General features: G+C 44.8%; 2 protein-coding genes across 8 annotated transcripts; one reads left to right on the top strand and one right to left on the bottom strand.

Annotated features, from left to right (window-relative positions):
* Positions 1-1,158: 1,158 nt before the first annotated feature.
* On the bottom strand, positions 1,159-8,800 carry DNAJA1 (DnaJ heat shock protein family (Hsp40) member A1). 2 transcript variants are annotated; one of them, XM_032674902.1, is made up of 8 exons: positions 8,541-8,800; positions 8,271-8,448; positions 7,041-7,145; positions 6,711-6,938; positions 5,218-5,332; positions 3,191-3,306; positions 2,514-2,614; positions 1,159-1,766 (listed from the first exon to the last, which is right to left on the bottom strand). In XM_032674902.1, the coding sequence occupies exons 1-8, from the start codon at positions 8,670-8,672 to the stop codon at positions 1,548-1,550; spliced, it is 1,194 nt and encodes a 397-aa protein (XP_032530793.1). In that variant the 5' UTR covers positions 8,673-8,800; the 3' UTR covers positions 1,159-1,547. The 2 variants fall into 2 exon arrangements, with proteins under 2 accessions (XP_032530793.1, XP_032530794.1); XM_032674903.1 differs by having other exon boundaries at positions 1,392-2,239; positions 8,541-8,796.
* A 245-nt stretch (positions 8,801-9,045) lies between these two features.
* On the top strand, positions 9,046-17,060 carry APTX (aprataxin). 6 transcript variants are annotated; one of them, XM_032674907.1, is made up of 8 exons: positions 9,046-9,305; positions 10,015-10,151; positions 10,863-10,909; positions 12,067-12,402; positions 13,832-13,891; positions 15,265-15,491; positions 16,288-16,391; positions 16,687-17,060. In XM_032674907.1, the coding sequence occupies exons 2-8, from the start codon at positions 10,022-10,024 to the stop codon at positions 16,839-16,841; spliced, it is 1,059 nt and encodes a 352-aa protein (XP_032530798.1). In that variant the 5' UTR covers positions 9,046-9,305; positions 10,015-10,021; the 3' UTR covers positions 16,842-17,060. The 6 variants fall into 6 exon arrangements, with proteins under 6 accessions (XP_032530798.1, XP_032530797.1, XP_032530799.1 ...); XM_032674906.1 differs by having other exon boundaries at positions 9,880-10,151; XM_032674908.1 differs by lacking the exon at positions 9,046-9,305 and adding an exon at positions 9,409-9,515.
* Positions 17,061-17,636: the final 576 nt, after the last annotated feature.

The following is a 17,636-nucleotide window of genomic DNA, read 5'->3' as shown; positions in this document are numbered from 1 at the left end:
TGATGAGCTCATTCAAAGCAGAATTTGGAAAAACATTTTGCCTACAGAATTTTATTTCTGCTGAGTAGAATAAAGAAAACAAAAAAGCAGGGGAAACACGCAGGCGATTGCTGCTCTGTGGATACCTGAAAGGGAACTACATTTCAGGTACAAAACCCATGGTGACAGCTGTCTTTTATAAAGTGACACCTGTAACACTCAGAAGAGCTAGAGCTGTCTTCTAAGAGTTTCCAGATATTCAAGTTACAACACATGTACTGTCACATAGCAGCTACTTACGAGAGTTCTCTTTGTGACACTTTTGCTTCAAAGCAGTATGAAAAGCATAAGCTCTGTCCCAAGCCAGATGGCTGCACAAGACTAAACCACCACACTAGAGGTTAAATCTGGACCTGTCTTCTCAGCATATTTTCTGAAAGGTTTTTGCTAAGATTTTTTTCTGTGAATAGCTGTCTAAAAAGAAGGGGGTGGTGTCTTTAAACCAACATCTGGTCTAAGAAAGGAGGCAATGAACCATTTTGTAATTATATCGGAAACGCTTCATCTACAATAATTAGAACATTCATACAGAATTTCCAAGATTCAGCTTAAAATAACACACACAATACATTAATTTCAGAACATCCCATATGCATCGGCTGGTTGTATTCATTAAGCTTCTCTCCTCTGCAGGATCACACATACCCACCAAAAGCACTGCCTTCCATGACACACCACTGAGGGATATCTGGTTTCAGTAACCAAGGTGGAAATCAAGCAGCAGTGTGACAGATCCCAAGCCACGTGTCCTGATAAAGCCTAGAGATGTTTACTAATTCGCAGTAGTGAAGGAAGCTCCAAGCAAGCGCTGGCTCTAGAGGCAGTGTGGTGCAGGACAGCAGCCAAACAGGAGTCACTGGTGAAGCAAAGCAAGCTCCACATCGAGCTCTGGGGTCAGGACTAGTGCTGGCAAAGGAAGGGACTATCTGACCTTAAGCGCAATAGCTTCGGAGAGCTTGTGGATCACATGGCTTCAGTGGGCCTGTGGAGACTGACCACATCCACGTCAGCTCCATGTATCACATGGTTGCATCAGAGCCAGTGCCCATTTAACAAACAACAGTATAAGCCCAAAACATTGTTATCCTAATTGGTACAAAACTTAACTACGTCTTACCATGGATTGTAAGTACTTGTGCATACTTTATTCACAGAGTATAAGATCTAAAATTCCTAAAAAGCACACCACAGAATCTTAAAGTTTAAGCCTGAGCAATTGCACACATACAGGAATTACAAGGTTTGGAAGAAAAGACAAGCAGGTAAGGGAGTTTTCTGGACCAAGAGTCAGAAGTGAAGTGCAATCAACTTCATTGGAGCTTGCATCCTGGAGCTTTATACAAATTGCAAAGTCAGTTTAATTATTTCGTTTATTCCTTTATGCTTTTAGAAATAACTATGGCTGGATAGAACAACAAATAGCAGGAGGTGAGGGTGAACTGTCTGTAGTCCTTCACTCATCCACTACTGCATACAAAACAAGCATCACAAGTTATTCACTGGCCCGTTTACGATGTCTGGCATTGAACACCACCTTTAGGCTGATGCTCATCATCTTCATACACTTCTCCATTATAGTGGTGTTTTCTCTTTTGAGATGGATCAAAGTCCACTAAATCCACCTGTTCCATTTCCTCGGTTTCTTCTATTTCCTGCCTTGTAGGTAGCAGTTTTTCGAGTAAAGACAGCTTATCTGAGGAGAGGAAGCCACTCTCTGGGAAGTTGACCTGAAATCATCAAGAATTGGGGTTACTCAAGTCTGTCCGAACTGGTCTTTTACCATTGCTCCTACATACAGGTCAAACATCTGCCAAAGTCAGCTTTATCATCAGAGATCACTTAAATCCAGAGCTTAAGGAAATTATCAACATCACTAAGCTATTTTTTAATGCCTGCATGAAGTTAGTTTCTAACTCTGGCAACTCAACCAATACATTTCTTCTGCCTCAGGCTGCCCTCTGGAATCAGCCTAGAAACAAAGTATATATAAAATACATATAATAACATATAAAACTATATATTTGTATATATAAACACAAAATGTTAACATTACAGATATGGTTAAATATCTTCTAAGCCATAGCAGACAGAGCCTGCTGCTACAGCTCCCAGCATTAGCTTCTCCCCAGCGAAGAAATCATCATTTTCCAGCCTACTCTTCTGCTCCAGCACAGAAGTTGAAGTTACTCATCCATCCTTCCTAAAGAATATGTGAAACAAAAGGAAATTCACAAGGTCACTGAAGAAATTCCTCTGGTACTTTCAGCACAGAGTGTGCAGGAAGTTCTCTCTTTGTTCTGAACTGTAATTATGTTTGATGGATTACATGTTCTCGCTCATTGTAAAAAACAAACACCAAACCAGAACATCTGATTACTGGTGTCTCTTCTTGATTGAGGTAATGCTTAGAGGTTAAATTTTGGATAGATATTCTAGTCCTGAACTATGCCATGGAAGTGAGTTGACCCACTTACCCTGAATTCTATGATCAGACGTCCTTTTTCATATGGTCTGCGATAAATTGGCATACCTTCATTCAACACACACTTAATAGCCCCATGCTCAACTACCTGGCCTAAAAACAAAGCAAAACAAAAAGATCACACACACAAAAAAAGGGAAGAGATACATACAGGCAACAGAAGCAGCTTTAGTTTTAAGTCCCTTTAATATTTATGTAGGTTTCTATACTGTGGTTAGGCACCTACACCACTATGTAGTAGTCTAACAGGGACTTACTGCCTGTAATATCTGAGTAGGAAAGGAGGTTGATGCTAAATTAAATCCTGTAACCTTGTTATGCTTCCCAAAGGAAACATACTTACAAATTTATTAAGTGTTCCATCACTTCCAAGGCCAAAAAAGTGGTTTTCAGAGACCCACGCCCTTCAATTCTCATGAGGTATCCTCAGGATACAAGTATGTCCATGAGGTAAGGTCTGTTGCTATGTCATGCAAAGAAAAAGTTACTGCTGACTGCTTTCCAAAACTCCCTTTTTATTTTATGATTTGTACTGCAAAGACTAGGGAAAAGAGCTTGATACCAGCATACATCCCTTGTACATCTAAGCTGGATGTTTCTGTTCCTTTCGTTTCCAGCTTACATTCACGTTGTGCTAGGACTTCCAAGAGAAACTAAAGCAACTCTTACCAGGATGGGAGGTAATAATGATAGTTCTGTTATCCAACGTTGTGATAGGCTTTTGAAAGCCACAGAGTGCTTCCACCAGTTGAATATCCATAGCCAGAAGAAGATCTTCATCTCGTCTAAGGCAGAAGCAACCAAATGACAGTCACAGAGAGGCAGAAACAGTAAAAGGATCATACCCAATCTCAGTATTTAACTTGGAAATGACAATAAGCTGTTATGTTAATAGAAGCTCAGGCACTTAAAGAATACCAAATATTGATGTAGCATTTCAAGCCAGTAATTACTGGAATGATACCCACACTGAGAGCCATTACTGATCACATGAAGCTAAGTGAAGTGTAGAAGTGTTTACTGAAAAGAAATACATACAGCAAGGCTCACTTGCATCCAGTTTCACTCCCCTGTTCCTTTCCAATTCTAAAGAAAAAAATGATCTCTCAGCCTCATAAACCCTGCAACAATTAATCCCCACCTTCATTTTCTGAAGTGCACCACCTTGCTCTATGTTAATATGTTACACTCACTCTTGAAGATCTGTTACTAGGGAAGTTTGAAACGGTGATGGCCCCTGGGTAATGATGCAAGTACCTTTTAGAAAGCACCAAGAAGTACCTGGAATAGATCGTGTGAATTCCTTTAACTACTGCCTATTGTGGCTTCAGTATGGCAGTGCTAGTGATGTTTACATGTGCAGAAGCTACAAAATCGTCCAGCCTATTCAAAGAACTTGTAGCACTTACCCTGTTTTTGAAAGGTCTCTGGAAGGAGACTTGCACTAAAAGCTAATTTTAGACTCCTGACAGGAGAGGAGGAACATCCCACTTGCGGGAGAGCATGACCTCAGCATAACCCCACAAAACCAGTAATATCAATGGTTATCTGAGGACACTAGAACTGAAGGCAGTGGGCAGAAAGATGGACAAAAATAATCTAGCAAAATTCTGACTTCAAGACCCAGGAAACCATGAGAACAGTTCGGCACATCTGATTCAGTGTCTGGTTTCACTGGAAGTTAAGAAAAATCAGCTGAGTAAGCTTATCCAAAGCAAACAGAACTGATTCTTAACCTGTGAGCTCAGTGTTCTTTGGCACAGAATTCTGGCACCAGCTTCAAGAGCTCAGCACCGTGCAAAACAGTCAGGCAGACCAGCCACAGGTCTCCCAAGAACCTTTGGCTCCCTGTTCCTATTTACAAGGTCAGTGGTCGGTGCCGAAACAAATAAATGCTTTGTCTAAATAGACTGATTCCCTTTTAACTGCTCTGAACAGAAGCAGCACGACATCAAGCACAACCTATTTCTGCAAGATGATCAGCAGTGCTTTTAACTGGGCCAAAATGCACTGCACAGACCAATTCCACAAACAGTAACTTGAAAGAGCGAGGTGTGCAACACTGAGCAGGACCGTCCGGGAACGTGAAATAGCTGAGATGTGGTCAGTGCTGCTTGAGTCACTTCTGCATTCACAATAAAAAAACAGGCAGGACCAATTACCCACAGCACTTAGGCAGGAAATGAATTGAGGGAAACCACCTTTGATCAGAAGGGTGCAGGCTATACTGAGTGAGTTTGTCATAAGTAAGATCCCCAAACAAATGTGAACACACTCCAAGTTTTCCGTGCATTGAGGCCAAGCGGACAATAAACAGCTGCCTATAGGAAATGGTAATTTTCTGAGCTAAGTAATAGAATGCCATCCCAAAGTGACCAAGGAAAGAGTCACAAATACTCAAATCTACCACACAAAATCTCAGTATTTTAAGAGTTCTTAAAATTAAAGACCTGTAAAGTCTTAATTACTATAACTAGTTCCGTTTGCCTTCTATCCCCTTACTCTGCCAAAGCTCACAAACAATTCTCTCATGATACTAGAACACAAGTGGCTGAGACTATTTGCACCAGAATTCCTGCACCTCCGTGCTCCTCTGGCCACCCAAACAAACTCAGTGAGTTCCAGTCACATGATCATATCCACTGACACTCCAGTAGGCACCAGAAGTTAACACAAGAGGATTCAAGAGTTTTTACCTTGTAAATACAGAGTGGTCTTTTTGATCCAATACAATAATAATATCCCCTGGCTCCAGACCTGGCTCTTGGTCCCCTTCACCATGGAATGTTATTTTCTGACCATCCTTCATTCCTATTGCAGAAAACAAATAAACATTTTCCTTATTTTTAAGTGAAAAGCACCAACAAGAAATACTTTTATAGACACAAGCTGGTATCAAGAAATCTCTGGATCTTTAAACAAGAACATCAGGATCTTCCCTTGAAGAATTCTTCTTGGTTTTAATCCACTCACGTGTCCAACCTTAGTGTTGGCTAATCTGAATCAATATTATGGCTGAAGGTCACTAAGCTTAATTGTACTGTCAAAACAACCACCAAGATAAAACTCTTTAGGGGAATACCATAAAATTTTCATTATACACACAAGTACTAAAAATAAAACAGCAACACTGTGTACAAACTCCATTTTGAGAGCAAGCGACCAATAAGCTACTTCAGTTTTAGAAATACGTGGCACATCTCCTTATGAAACATCATCTCAGTGCCTGCCAAGTTGAAGAAGCACTTCTAGTGGACTGTAACCCTTGTGTCAGACACTCCTTTCACCCACAAAAAAGTGTGTCTACCAAAACTTCTAGCTTCCTAATGCTAAATAAGCCTATTTCTCTAGAAAGGAAAAGACACTCTTCTCAGAGATTTTCCTGTTCAAAACATCAGTATTATATCCCTCTTAGTCCTCATAGTTACTATTATTGTAGGATTTTCCTTGTTAAAAACAAATTCAGCATTGCACAAGCTATGCTTACACATACAACAGTTGCAGCTGATAATCAGGAGCAAGCCTGTAGAAGCCATGTGTTGTATGCTTGCTCTGTCTTAGAAGTTGGACTACTCCAGAGACTTCTCCCACCAGCTTTTGAGCAGCCCCCTCAACAGAGGTGCATTTGCCACCCAATACTGCCACGTTCACCCACCACTGTGAGGGTTTGTGTGTGGAGCTGCATTTTGCCAGGCAGGGAAGGAGTACCTACACTGAGCAGCACTGTCAGGGTTGTGCAGCCACCAGAATGCTAAGCACAAGAGGCTTAGCACTGTCTCAGCGCCCTGTTACTGTAGCAGACCTGGTTCCCCTTCACACTGAAACACAGCAGAAGTGATCGGAGTCTGCGGGGTTTCCCTACGGGCAGTGAAACCTGGTTAGGCTTCCTGACTATGAACTGTGCTTACAGCGAGCTCAAAAATAATTCATCTCTTACAATAATACAGGTTCTAAAATTCATTCTTAGTTATGTGCACAGGTTTTAGAAGAGAACATAGAAGTAGTCAACCTTCCCTAGAAAAAGGTCTCCCACTTCAAAAAAGGCAGCAACAGGCAACTTTACTGTATGTGTATTCATCAGTGTTACTCACCAAATAAACACCATGTATTTTCTAAAGCTTCTGTTTTAGAGCTGCAAAGTCAGTCAGTACATCCAAGTTCAATACTTCACCTCAGTAAGACACCTCACCTTTGTCAATGTGCACTTCTAGGATCTTCTTCTCTCTAACAATTTTCCTGCCATTGCAGCTCTTACACCGGTCCTTGGGGCTGATACGCTCTCCGTGCCCCTGACACTCCATGCACACAGACTGGATTTGCTGCACCATTCCTGGCCCGATCTGGTGAATTCTGATCTGCATGCCTGATCCCCTGCAATTAGGGCAGCATTCTACTGCCCCTTTCTTGCCACCACGACCTGACAATGAAATTTGAAGACAGACCGTTATGTGCTGCCAGAAAAAAACCCACGCCGATAACTTTAAAAGCAACTTATGCTAAGTTTCAGTTTCACAGTTACCTTCACATTTGTCACAGATAACATTTTTCTGCAGTGCAAGTTTCCTCATCGCACCATTGTACATATCTTCTAAACTTACTGACAGCTGGTGGACCACGTTTTTACCTGCAAAAGAAAACAGATATTTTAAGTCTGTAAGCTTGGTCTCCAGCTTCCCATGTCTCCATGCTCAAGTCAGGACACAGTCTTTGGGCTTTAACATTTTGTTTCAATAGAACTTTGTCTTGTTTTGCTGGCATTAGTCAATAGCCCCTTCACATCTGATTTCAAATTAAGTAACAATTCTAATGGCTTTGCCCTTAGAAGAGACTTTCTGTGAAAGTAAAAACAGTAACAGAAACAAAATATACAGAACCTCAGCCATTTAATTTATATAACGAAGGACTCAGTTTTAACAAGGTCACTGAAACATGTGTCCTATAAGGAAGTGGGAGACACCGCCTGGAATCTGTGCTCCAGCACTTTTTCCTCTCACCAGGGGACTTTCTGGAAACAGAATTAAGCAATTACATTTTTGCACTCAGGAATTCCTTAGAACTTTAGGTGCTGCAGGCTTAGTTTACCTCTGGCTTACTAGGAGTATTTTGCTACAACACTATAACACTTTCGTACAAATTCTTTTTTCTTCCTTTTGTCACCAGATCTGCACCAAGAGGTGATGGGGTCAGCATTGCTCTTAACCACTTTAGAATTTTTCCCAGCGTAATTAATCTGGAGCTTAATTGCTGAACAGCATTTTACTGCAGCTTTAACTTAACTCCACTGAACAGTGCAGGAAGACAAAGGGTTTCACAGACTGAACTTGATTCTGATATCTTATTTACATGCAGTTGCTTGCAATTAAACATGAAATTCACATTTAGGCACTACACTTACAGTAGCAGGGCTAACAAATCCCGTTAAGCTACTTAACCCTTATATTTCCTATTTGCCCAATTGACAGCTGGGCTTACACTCCGGTAAAGGCTGCCCAAACACAATGACACCTGGTTAGCGATTAACAGGGGACAATGAACGGCAAACCAAACTACCACCACAGAAGACCAATGTCCTCCCTCCCCTGTAGTCTCGGGCATTAACGGACAACAGTTTTCTCCGATTTTGAGATTAAGTCTGTAACTTCCCTTTAACTCTCTTTCAATTCGTACATCCAGGGCACTCTCATGGCAGACTCTGATTTGTCTACCACCGCGGGCACGCCGAGAAACTGTCGGAGAGCCGGCACCTTACCTCGTCTCTCTCTCTGCATCCTCCCTCCGCCGCCGAAGAACATATCGAATATGTCCATGGGGGACCCGAAGCCGCCCCCGGAGCCGCCCTCCTTGATGGCCTGCTCGCCTCCTTTGTCATACAGCTCCCTCTTCTTCGGGTCCGACAGCACCTCGTAGGCTTGGGAGATCTGCTTGAACTGCGCGACAGACACGGGCACTCGGACATCTGCGGGCCCCCCCGGCGGGACCCCCGCCCCGCTCCCTCCGCCCCGTCCCGCCCCGCCCCGACCTTCTCGCCCTCATTGGGGTTCTTGTCCGGGTGGTACTTGAGCGCGAGCTTGCGGTAGGCCTTCTTCAGCTCCTCGGCGGACGCGTTGGGCTTCACGCCCAGCACGTCGTAGTAGGTGGTCTCCTTCACCATGGCGGCGGCGGGGGGCGGCCGGGGCTGCGGGCGGAGATCCCGCACTTGGCGGCGCCGCTCCCGACTCTTCTGGAAAGTTCGGGCCGGTCCCGCAGCCCCGCCGCTCTTCGCACAGCCCCGCCCCACCCCGCCCCGGAAGTCCCGCCCCCGCCGCTCGCCGGGCCCGGGCGGGCGGCCCGCCAATGGCTGCTGAGGAGGGGAGCGCGACTGGCCAATCAGCGCCCGCTCTCGCCGCCCCCGGCGCGCGCGGGCCCCGGCCCGCCCCGCGCGGGCGGTGACTCCCGCCCTGCCCCGCGTGCGCATCGCGTCGCGCCTGCGCGCCAGTCGGGCCTCGCCCCCTCAGCGAAGGCACAGAGCGGCACCGGCTAGCAGCGCCGGCCCTGCCTCCGCCCTCCCGGCACCGCTCCGCGCCCTTTCCCTGCCCCCGTCCTACGCGGGTCTGGCCTCGCCGCAGCACAGGCCTGTCGGCGGCCCGGCCCGCTCCGCGCCACTGCGCCTGCGCCAGGCCCCGGCGTCCACCCCTTAAGCGCGCGGGCTCGGTGCGCCTGCGCCGTGCCACGGGCCGCGGCGGCAGCCACCGCCTGGTCACGTGGGGGCCGCGCTGCAGCAGGCGATTGGCAGCAGGCGCGCGCGGTAAGGGGGCGGGGTGGGGTGGGGGTGCAACCCGGAGTTGCCATGGAAACGGGGCCTGTAGTTGCCAAGGGGATGGGGACCGTGAGGATGGGAGGGGGTGGTGACAGTGCCGGTGCTGCACTGGGGATCGAGCCTTGCTTTCCGCCGGCGTGGGCTCACCACAGAGTTGGGAGGAGGAGCGCTCAGCGCCGAGCACCGGGCAGGGGGAGGGTGAGGGATCTTTGCTGTCCAGGGTCAAACGAGTGTAAACCTGAGGGTTTCATAGCATGATCCGTGTGCTGACTGTTGCTGCATGAAGCTATCCCCCCTCTCTCGTCCTCTCTGCTGCTCTCTTTGTTTCAGCTCTTAAGTTAGTCTCTTGAATCAACTCTGATTCAGTGGGAAACAAATCACTTTCTTTGTAGGTAGGCTTTTCTGTCGGATGGAACCGTCAATCCAATTGATTTTTCCTATATGTGATCCATGGTTTTGAGAACGTACGGTAACATAGGAAGGAAAACAGCATTGTCCTTTCAACAGGTACCTGCTCTTAGGTTATGTGAGTGTTAATGCCGTGCTTTGCCTTGAATTTCAGAAGCATGAACCTATTTAGCAGAACTGGCTCAGCTAATGGATGGGCTGGCAGCAAAATTCCTGGACTCTGCTCCACGGGAAGGTGGCCTCTAGGGAAGTGGTGTGTTGGTAACACACTGTTTATTTTGCTCTATAGCACAGCCATGCGTGTGTGCTGGCTCGTGGGGAAGGAGAAATGCAGTCAGCGAGTGAAACTGCCACACTTGGAAGCAGTGGTAATTGGGCGTGGCCCAGAGACTGGGATAACGGATAAGAAGTGTTCACGGCAGCAAGGTAAGGTGGCTTAGCCCAAATCCTGCTTTCCACATGCAGCAGCAACTGAACTTACCTCCCTCCTCTGTGTGGTCCGTAGGGTTGCCTGGTTCTTGAAGTCGTCAGGCTTTTTCAGTAAGCACTTAGGGAGATCTCTGGGTCCTGAAAAATCAGAGACACCCAAAGACAGGACGTTCACCTTCATAAACTAAAGCACTGAATCTCAGTGTGAGTTCCCAGGCCCCCAGTTGTGTTCCACTGCCCTACTTTGTGAGTGGCACTTCTCCCTAGTATTCCAACAGCTGATTTTTGGTATGACTTGTTATTCTATACATAAAATAACATGCTTTTGGAGAATATATGAAAGTACCTGTGATCTGTAAAATAAGGCACATCTTCCCTGCCTTATTTTTCGTCCCTCTGGACACAGTCCTGCTGCATGCCTTATTGTCACAGAGAGCTGGTAAGAACATGTAGAAGACCTCCAAACATTCCACTTTCTTCTGAAGTAATTTTGCTGGTCATGGTGTGGTTCTGTGTATGGGCTGGTTCTGTTTTGCCTGTGGTTCTGGGAGGAGATGAGGCAGAAGTGCTCTTTGCATACATTCACAGCGGTCAGCGTCAGAAGGAAGCAGTCCTTCAAATAGGGGAGTATTTTCTGCACTGGGGGGTTCATCAGTGTTTTTTTTATTTACACTGTTTTGTGACACTTTGTTCTTTCTCTTTTGCCAGTTCAGTTAAAAGCAGATTATAACAAGGGATATGTCACAGTTAAGCAGGTATGTCTTTGTGCGTGGATATACAACATTTATGATACTTACTGGGATGATTGTTGTACTTAACTCCACAAATGCTCCAGCTGATGATTCTGATCACTGATCGCTGGATCTGAAGGACCTGGAGCTGTTTTATCACCAAAGGAGAGCACAGCAAGTGGTCCTCATAAGTGATCTTTTTCTTTGTGCACCTCAGTGACAGACTGCACTATTCCTACCAGATATGTGCCAGTCTAAAGACAGACAGACTTGCAGCATCAGGGAATGCTACTGTGAATCCTGCATCAGTTCTTCCAGGTGCTGCATTTGGGAGATTTTGGAGTCCTTCCCCTAAACTTGCTTATCTGCCTCCTGAGCCTTAAAGTTCTCACGCTGAGGCAGCTCTTCATTTGAGGTTGAAATTCTTGTGTTGGTGGAACCACACAGTTGTAGAAGTTTTTTATTTTGATGGCTGATAAGAGCCAAAGACGTGGTTACTTCTGAGAAGGGATAGGATGGATGTGAGACAGCACTGAAGGCATTCTCTTGTTACCAGCTGGATGGATGCAGGGCCACTCCCTCACACTTATGAGGCCCAGCACCAATCTTGTGCAGCAAGCAGGTACTGCTGTGACGAAGCTATAGAAATTCTTTGTGACAGAATTTAACAGTCAGAGGAGGGAGCTGGTTTCCCGAAGCCTGTTTCAGGCATAAACATTTACCAAAAGCATTTTTCTGAAGAGTCCCAGTTTTCCTAGGGTCACCCTCACAATGGGGCAAAATCCATCTATCAAGCAGTCACTGTAGGTTGCCCACACCACGTGTGATTGGACTAAAATAATTTGTTAAAACCACTGTCACTGCTCAGAAGTAGTTGCTGCTGTGGGATGTGTGGCATGAGTCGTGCTGTAACTCTGTGGTCACCTTTGCAGACCTGAGGGCTCCCTGTGACACCACGTCCCTGAGGCTGTGTGCTGACAGCTGTGAGTGTAAGACTGGCCATAGACAGCTGGACTTCCCTGGTCCTCTAGAGTGGGTTGATGTGGGCAGGGGGGCAGTGAATATGAAATGCATTTGCTGTCCAGGATAGTGAGTGGTATTCCAGGAGAATGGGGCGGAAGCTGGCGATTCCACTTAAAACATCATTTGCTACTGTTTTTTCCTTTTTCTGTCTACCAAAGATAGGGGTCAACCCAAGTAGTGTTGATCTTGTGAGTATTGGCAAGGATGAAGTGGTGAAAATGAAGCCAGGCCAAGTTCTGCATATTGTGAATAATCTTTACCCCTACACGGTGCAATTTGCGGAAGAATCAGGGAAAACTGTTACAGAAGCGGAAGAGAAAACAGAAACCCACAAGATGCCACATGAGGACTCCTGTGAGAATGATGATGCAGAGCTTGTGCCCAGAAAAACAATGAAGATGGAGGTGGTGGATACACAAGGCAGTTCTGCAAATCCCAAGCTAAGCACTACCAGTGTATCTCCACACGAAGGAACCTCAAGCAAAAAGGCAAATGTATTGTATTAGTACTGATTATATAGTGCTGATTGTTCTGGGGTTGTCTCCTCCATGAGGACTTTGATCTTTTACTTTTGTGGATTCTAGTGGTGGGGAGGTGTCTTTGGTGAACACGGATCCTCAGAGCATACAGAGCATGTAAGCTGATCTGTGCTGATGCAAGGACTGTGCTCCTGGCATCATCCAGGCCCTGAGACAGTTACTTGGGACCCCTTCTAACCTGAGCTGAGGGTTGGGTGTGTGTGAGGGAGCTTGCTTGTAGCAAGTGAGGATTTAGTTTCTGGTTTCTCTTGCAGTTTCTTCTAGAAGGATAGTCCACATGAACTCTATTTAACTGGAGTCACCCAAGGATACTGTCCTGGCTCTTGCTGTCTAAAAGCAAACACGCAAAGAACAGAACAACTTGAGACTTTTTTGTTTTGTTTGTTTTTAATTGTGTGGGGTTTTTTTTCTCCTCCTGCTTTGTTCATTCCTTTCAGTAAAACCATTTTTACATTAATGAATGTAACCAGCTAGAATCATTTGAAAGGGAGTTTTTAGCCCTGTGAACACGGACAAAATAAAAGACTGCTTAATGCATTTGAAACTAGTGCATTTGCTGGAGGAGAAGGCACAGAAATGAAACCCCTCAGGACAAAATATCGGTCTCAGGTTGCAGTGGGTTAACCACTTACCTCATTTGTGGATTTGGGCTAGTTACACTGGGGCCAGATCTGTGGAATGAGCCGGCAGATAAGATGATTCACACTGTTTCTCTGCCAGCACTATAATAATGTTTGAACATCTTCCTCTATACAAATATGCTGAGGGTCATCATTGATAATGCTTGTAAAGTGATCTCAACACATAAAACATCTGTTTTGAAAGAGGTGCACTCGAGGCAGCCCTTCTATTAAGTGTTCAGTAACCAAGTGAAGAGAGCTGCTATTGTTGGCTTGATCTTCCCGTGCCTTTTTTGTTTGTTCTACAAGCCACTGCACAATACAAAAAAATCAGTACATCTAAGTAAGGCCACACACCACAACTACTTTATTCTGTGCAGAGCAGTGTGGGATAGGACAGTTAATGGAGATCTTTGTACTTCCTGTGGTCCTGGTGATCCCTGAAGCAGAGGGCCTTGTGCCGTGATATGTGCATGCAGATTATTAAATTCAAACAGAATCTGAGCTCCCTGATGTTAGATTTCCAACATTTGAAAGATTTAACTTTTCAGCTTCATGGTATCTTGTTAAAAGTTTTCAAATGTAGCTTTTTGGGGGCAGTTGGAGTAGATATGTTGGTATTTTATGGAAGGGAAATAACTCAGCTGTCATTCAGCTGTTGTTTTACTGTTACATACTGATGAATGTTTCTAACTGAATCCTTTAAAATATATAATCGGATGCTTAATTGCCTTATAATTTATTTTTTTCCTTTTGTGCTGTAGGAACATTTAGGACACTGGAGTCAGGGTCTAAAGAGCTCCATGCAAGATCCAAAATTGCAGGTGAGGGTTGTACACTTGTACTTTACAGTAGTTCCTGTCTAGCAAAGCTAAATGAGCTTGATTACTCCTTCAGTTTACTTTAACAATCTGGTTAACCAGTGGAGTGTTGCATGAGGGCTGAATTGTACTTGCATCTCTCTCTGTAATAAAATTAATTGGGGATGATTTTGCAGATTGCAGATTACTGATTTTACAGAGTGTCATTATCTTAATTATCTTTGAGCTCTCTATACTATCAGATTTGGCCAACAGACTTCAAAAAGGTTGGTGGAAGAGCTGGTGAGCCATGCAGTTGCTTTGTTTTCTCAGGGAAACCAACGAAAATGGGGTTGTGGCTTGAAGCAAGTCATGGAGGTTCCCGTTTTCCTGTAGTCAGCACTGCTTTATTTCTAAGCATAGTGCAGTTTCCTGGTTTCCAGCAAACTTAACTTTGATACCTTTGTGCCAGGGGACAGGATCTGACCCCTGGCTCCTCCTCCACCTGGTTTCTTTGTGCCAACAGGAATTTTCCTGGGTAATTTCTTTTAACCTTGTGCAGATAAGCAGGGTTATCTGTCCCAGGTGCAGAATCTGGCACTTGCCCTTGTTAAACTTCATGCATTTGGTGATTGCCCATCTCTCTGAATTTGTCAAGGTCTCTCTGCAGGGTCTCTCTGCCCTGGAGGGAGTCGACAGCTTGTCCCAGTTTAGTGTCATCAGCAAACTTACTTAGTATTTATTCCTTCAAGTCCTGCACCCAAGTAATTTATGAACATGTTGAAGAGCACAGGGCCTAAGATGGAACCCTGTGGAACCCCACTAGTCACAGGTCACCAGCCTGATGTCACTGCTCTCACTATAACTCTTTATGCCCAACCTGTGAGCCAGTTGCTCACTTAGCTGATAACTTATCAGAAGGCCCTATTTCTTGACTGATTTATTATTATTTTTATTCAAGTCTGGAGTGTTGAAGTGCATACCGTTGTAGAACTGGATGCTTATTGTCCTGGAATTGCCAGCACTTTCAAATGAGTCTGTCTGTAGGGAATGATAAAGTTACTGAAATTCTTACTCACTTTTTAAACATGAAGCTTAATTTTCATCCCTGAAGTGGAATTTCATACAGCACTTAACCAAAAAAGTGCTTTTTTGACCCTAGATATAAGCATAAAATGTAAGAATAGAAAGCTTTTTCCTTCTATAAGGTATGTGAAGAGGGATGCTGCAACACCACTCCATAATGCATATTATGGAAGAGGGCACTTATCCTGAAGCAACTTAGTTCCAGCAAAAGTTCTCTTTGGATAACATCTCAGAAACCACTAAATATAGTGCTTATAGGATTAATATAGTTAACTTTCAATCAGAAAGTAATCTAGTTGTTTTTTTGCAAGGTTTACAAAGATGAAAAGACTGTGGTCATTGAGGATAAATATCCCAAAGCACGTTACCATTGGCTTATCTTACCATGGGACCCCATTTCCAGCCTGAAGTCAGTCACCAGGGACCATCTTGAACTCCTGGAACATATGCATGCAGTTGGGCAAAAAATGATTGAACAGTGCCCTGCCAGAGAGAGCCTGGAGTTCAGACTGGGTTACCATGCTATCCCCAGTATGAGGTAAGACCTGCAGGAGTCATCAGGTGGAGACCCTGTTCTTCCAGTTACACAGATTTGGGGCTCAATCTGTGAGGTGATTTGACATGGCTAGAGAACAGCTGATCCTCCTGAGCACACAAACAGCTTGGTGTCCAGGTCCTGTGCAGCACACTGCTGCATAGATGCCGATGGGCTACACAGTGTCTTGGGTCCAGTGGGAGATGCCTGTTGGGTTCCCCTGGCAGAGGGCTGTGGCTGAGGGATGCCTGTGGTCCAGCCCCAGCCAGCTCCCAGTGCCAAGTGTGAGGGCATCCCCATCCCAGGGCACGAGTGTGGCATGAGAGACTGACCCTTGGTCCTGTCAAGTCCTGCCTAATACCAAGCAAGGATTTGAGTTTTGTGTGTAAGTCCAGATCCCAGAGCATCCAAATGCCTTAGATATTGCAGTCAGTGCTCCTAAGTTGTTCTCTGGTTCTTGAGTGGACATTTTGGTCACTCATCAAGTCCCATTCAGTTACTCTACGAAGTTTAAACCTTTGATTTATTAAAACTACTCTCTGCCTTTCTGTAAACTAGTAGGCATATGGACTGTAGTGAGGGGCCAATGGAATATGCAGGTTAGTGACCTTGACTGTTTAAGTGAAATGCTTGGCAAGAGATGGTGCTTCCAGAACAGACGATGTTTCTTCTGTCCCGGGACTGAGGGCCAAGACTGACCCACAAAGCTCTGCTGAATCATCAGTTTGCAACTGATACTACTGCAAAAGAACCTGAAGCGTTAACATTCTTCTCTCATATCTGTTTTTTTTTTTTTCAGTCAGCTGCATTTGCATGTAATCAGCCAGGATTTTGATTCTGTGGCCCTGAAAACCAAAAAGCACTGGAACTCTTTTACTACAGACTATTTCTTAAACTCTCAAGGTAATATTAGAAAAGGTATTTCATAACATGTAATCCTACTCCCAGCTCCTGCCTTTGGGCTCTTTTTCCAAACAAATGTGTAAGCCATGCATTTTCTTGCAGAAAGTGAAAGGTTTTATTTCATTTCAGATACTGGGGAGTAGCAGTAGGTAATAGTGCATTTTGTGGCTGGTTTAAATTAGAATGCAGCAATGACATGCTGTGCATGCAAAACAGTGCACAAAGATTTGCAGTGTCACGTGTTTCATGATGCTATGTGGTCTCAGTGCCTCTGGTTTCTTTATATTTCCCCCAGATGTGATAGAGATGGTAAGAAGCAAGGGAAAAGTGATGGTGAAAGATCGTGTCTCTGAGCTTCTCAAACTGCCCCTCAGATGCCATCGTTGTAAACAACAGCTGTCCACAATCCCACAGTTAAAGGAACATCTCAGGAAACATTGGCCAAAATGACTTTGCAGAAAATGGTGTCTCAGCCTGCCTTTGGATTTCAGGCCAAAACAAAGACTGCGAAATGTAAGTGGAAATGTGTATTTGCTAACTGGAATGACAAATGTAATGTTGGGAAAAGTAGCCTGGAAACAGCAGCATAGTGACTTTGTAATAGCTGAGACAAAAAAACAACCCCCCCCTTCAACCAAATAAAAACATAAAGTGATTTCTGAAATGGAAGGTGTGTTTGCAGCTTTGCTTTGGGGTACAGCCACACTAATCTGTATGTGAGCCAAAAAGTCCGGAAGAAGTGTTTTGTTTGGATGAAAGGATTTATTTTGATTCAGAAGCTGAACTGAGCTCAGATCTAGGTTTCTACTGAGAATGCAGAGAAAAGGATTTAGAGGTCTTTCTAGTCATGTCTGCTGCCTATCACTGAAGTTTCTCCTAAGCAATAACGTTGCAGGTGCTGGTGTGGCTGACAGAATGTGCTGTCAGTGTAGGGGAAGGAGCATCAGCTGTAGCATCCACACTTTGCTGTGCCACTGAATGGCTTGACATTTCAGTGCTGCTGAACTTCCCCTCAGCTATGGAGCAGGCCTTGCCCCTCACCAGGGTGCAGGATAGCCACTGCTCAGGCTTTAAGTGGGGCAGACAATGTCTTTCATGTACAAAGATGTATTTAAGCATTTTTATGTAAAAATACATGCATAATAGGAAATGATCAGCTTTACTGCTCCCCAGAGTAATAAACTATCAAGGTTTGCAGTTGCTTGTCTGCATACATTGAGTTTGGTACAGAAATTGTGTAGTTTA

Source organism: Chiroxiphia lanceolata, chromosome Z (genome assembly GCF_009829145.1).
Source record: "Chiroxiphia lanceolata isolate bChiLan1 chromosome Z, bChiLan1.pri, whole genome shotgun sequence".
Taxonomy (NCBI): domain Eukaryota; kingdom Metazoa; phylum Chordata; class Aves; order Passeriformes; family Pipridae; genus Chiroxiphia; species Chiroxiphia lanceolata.
This window is presented reverse-complemented; position numbering and strand designations above follow the sequence as displayed.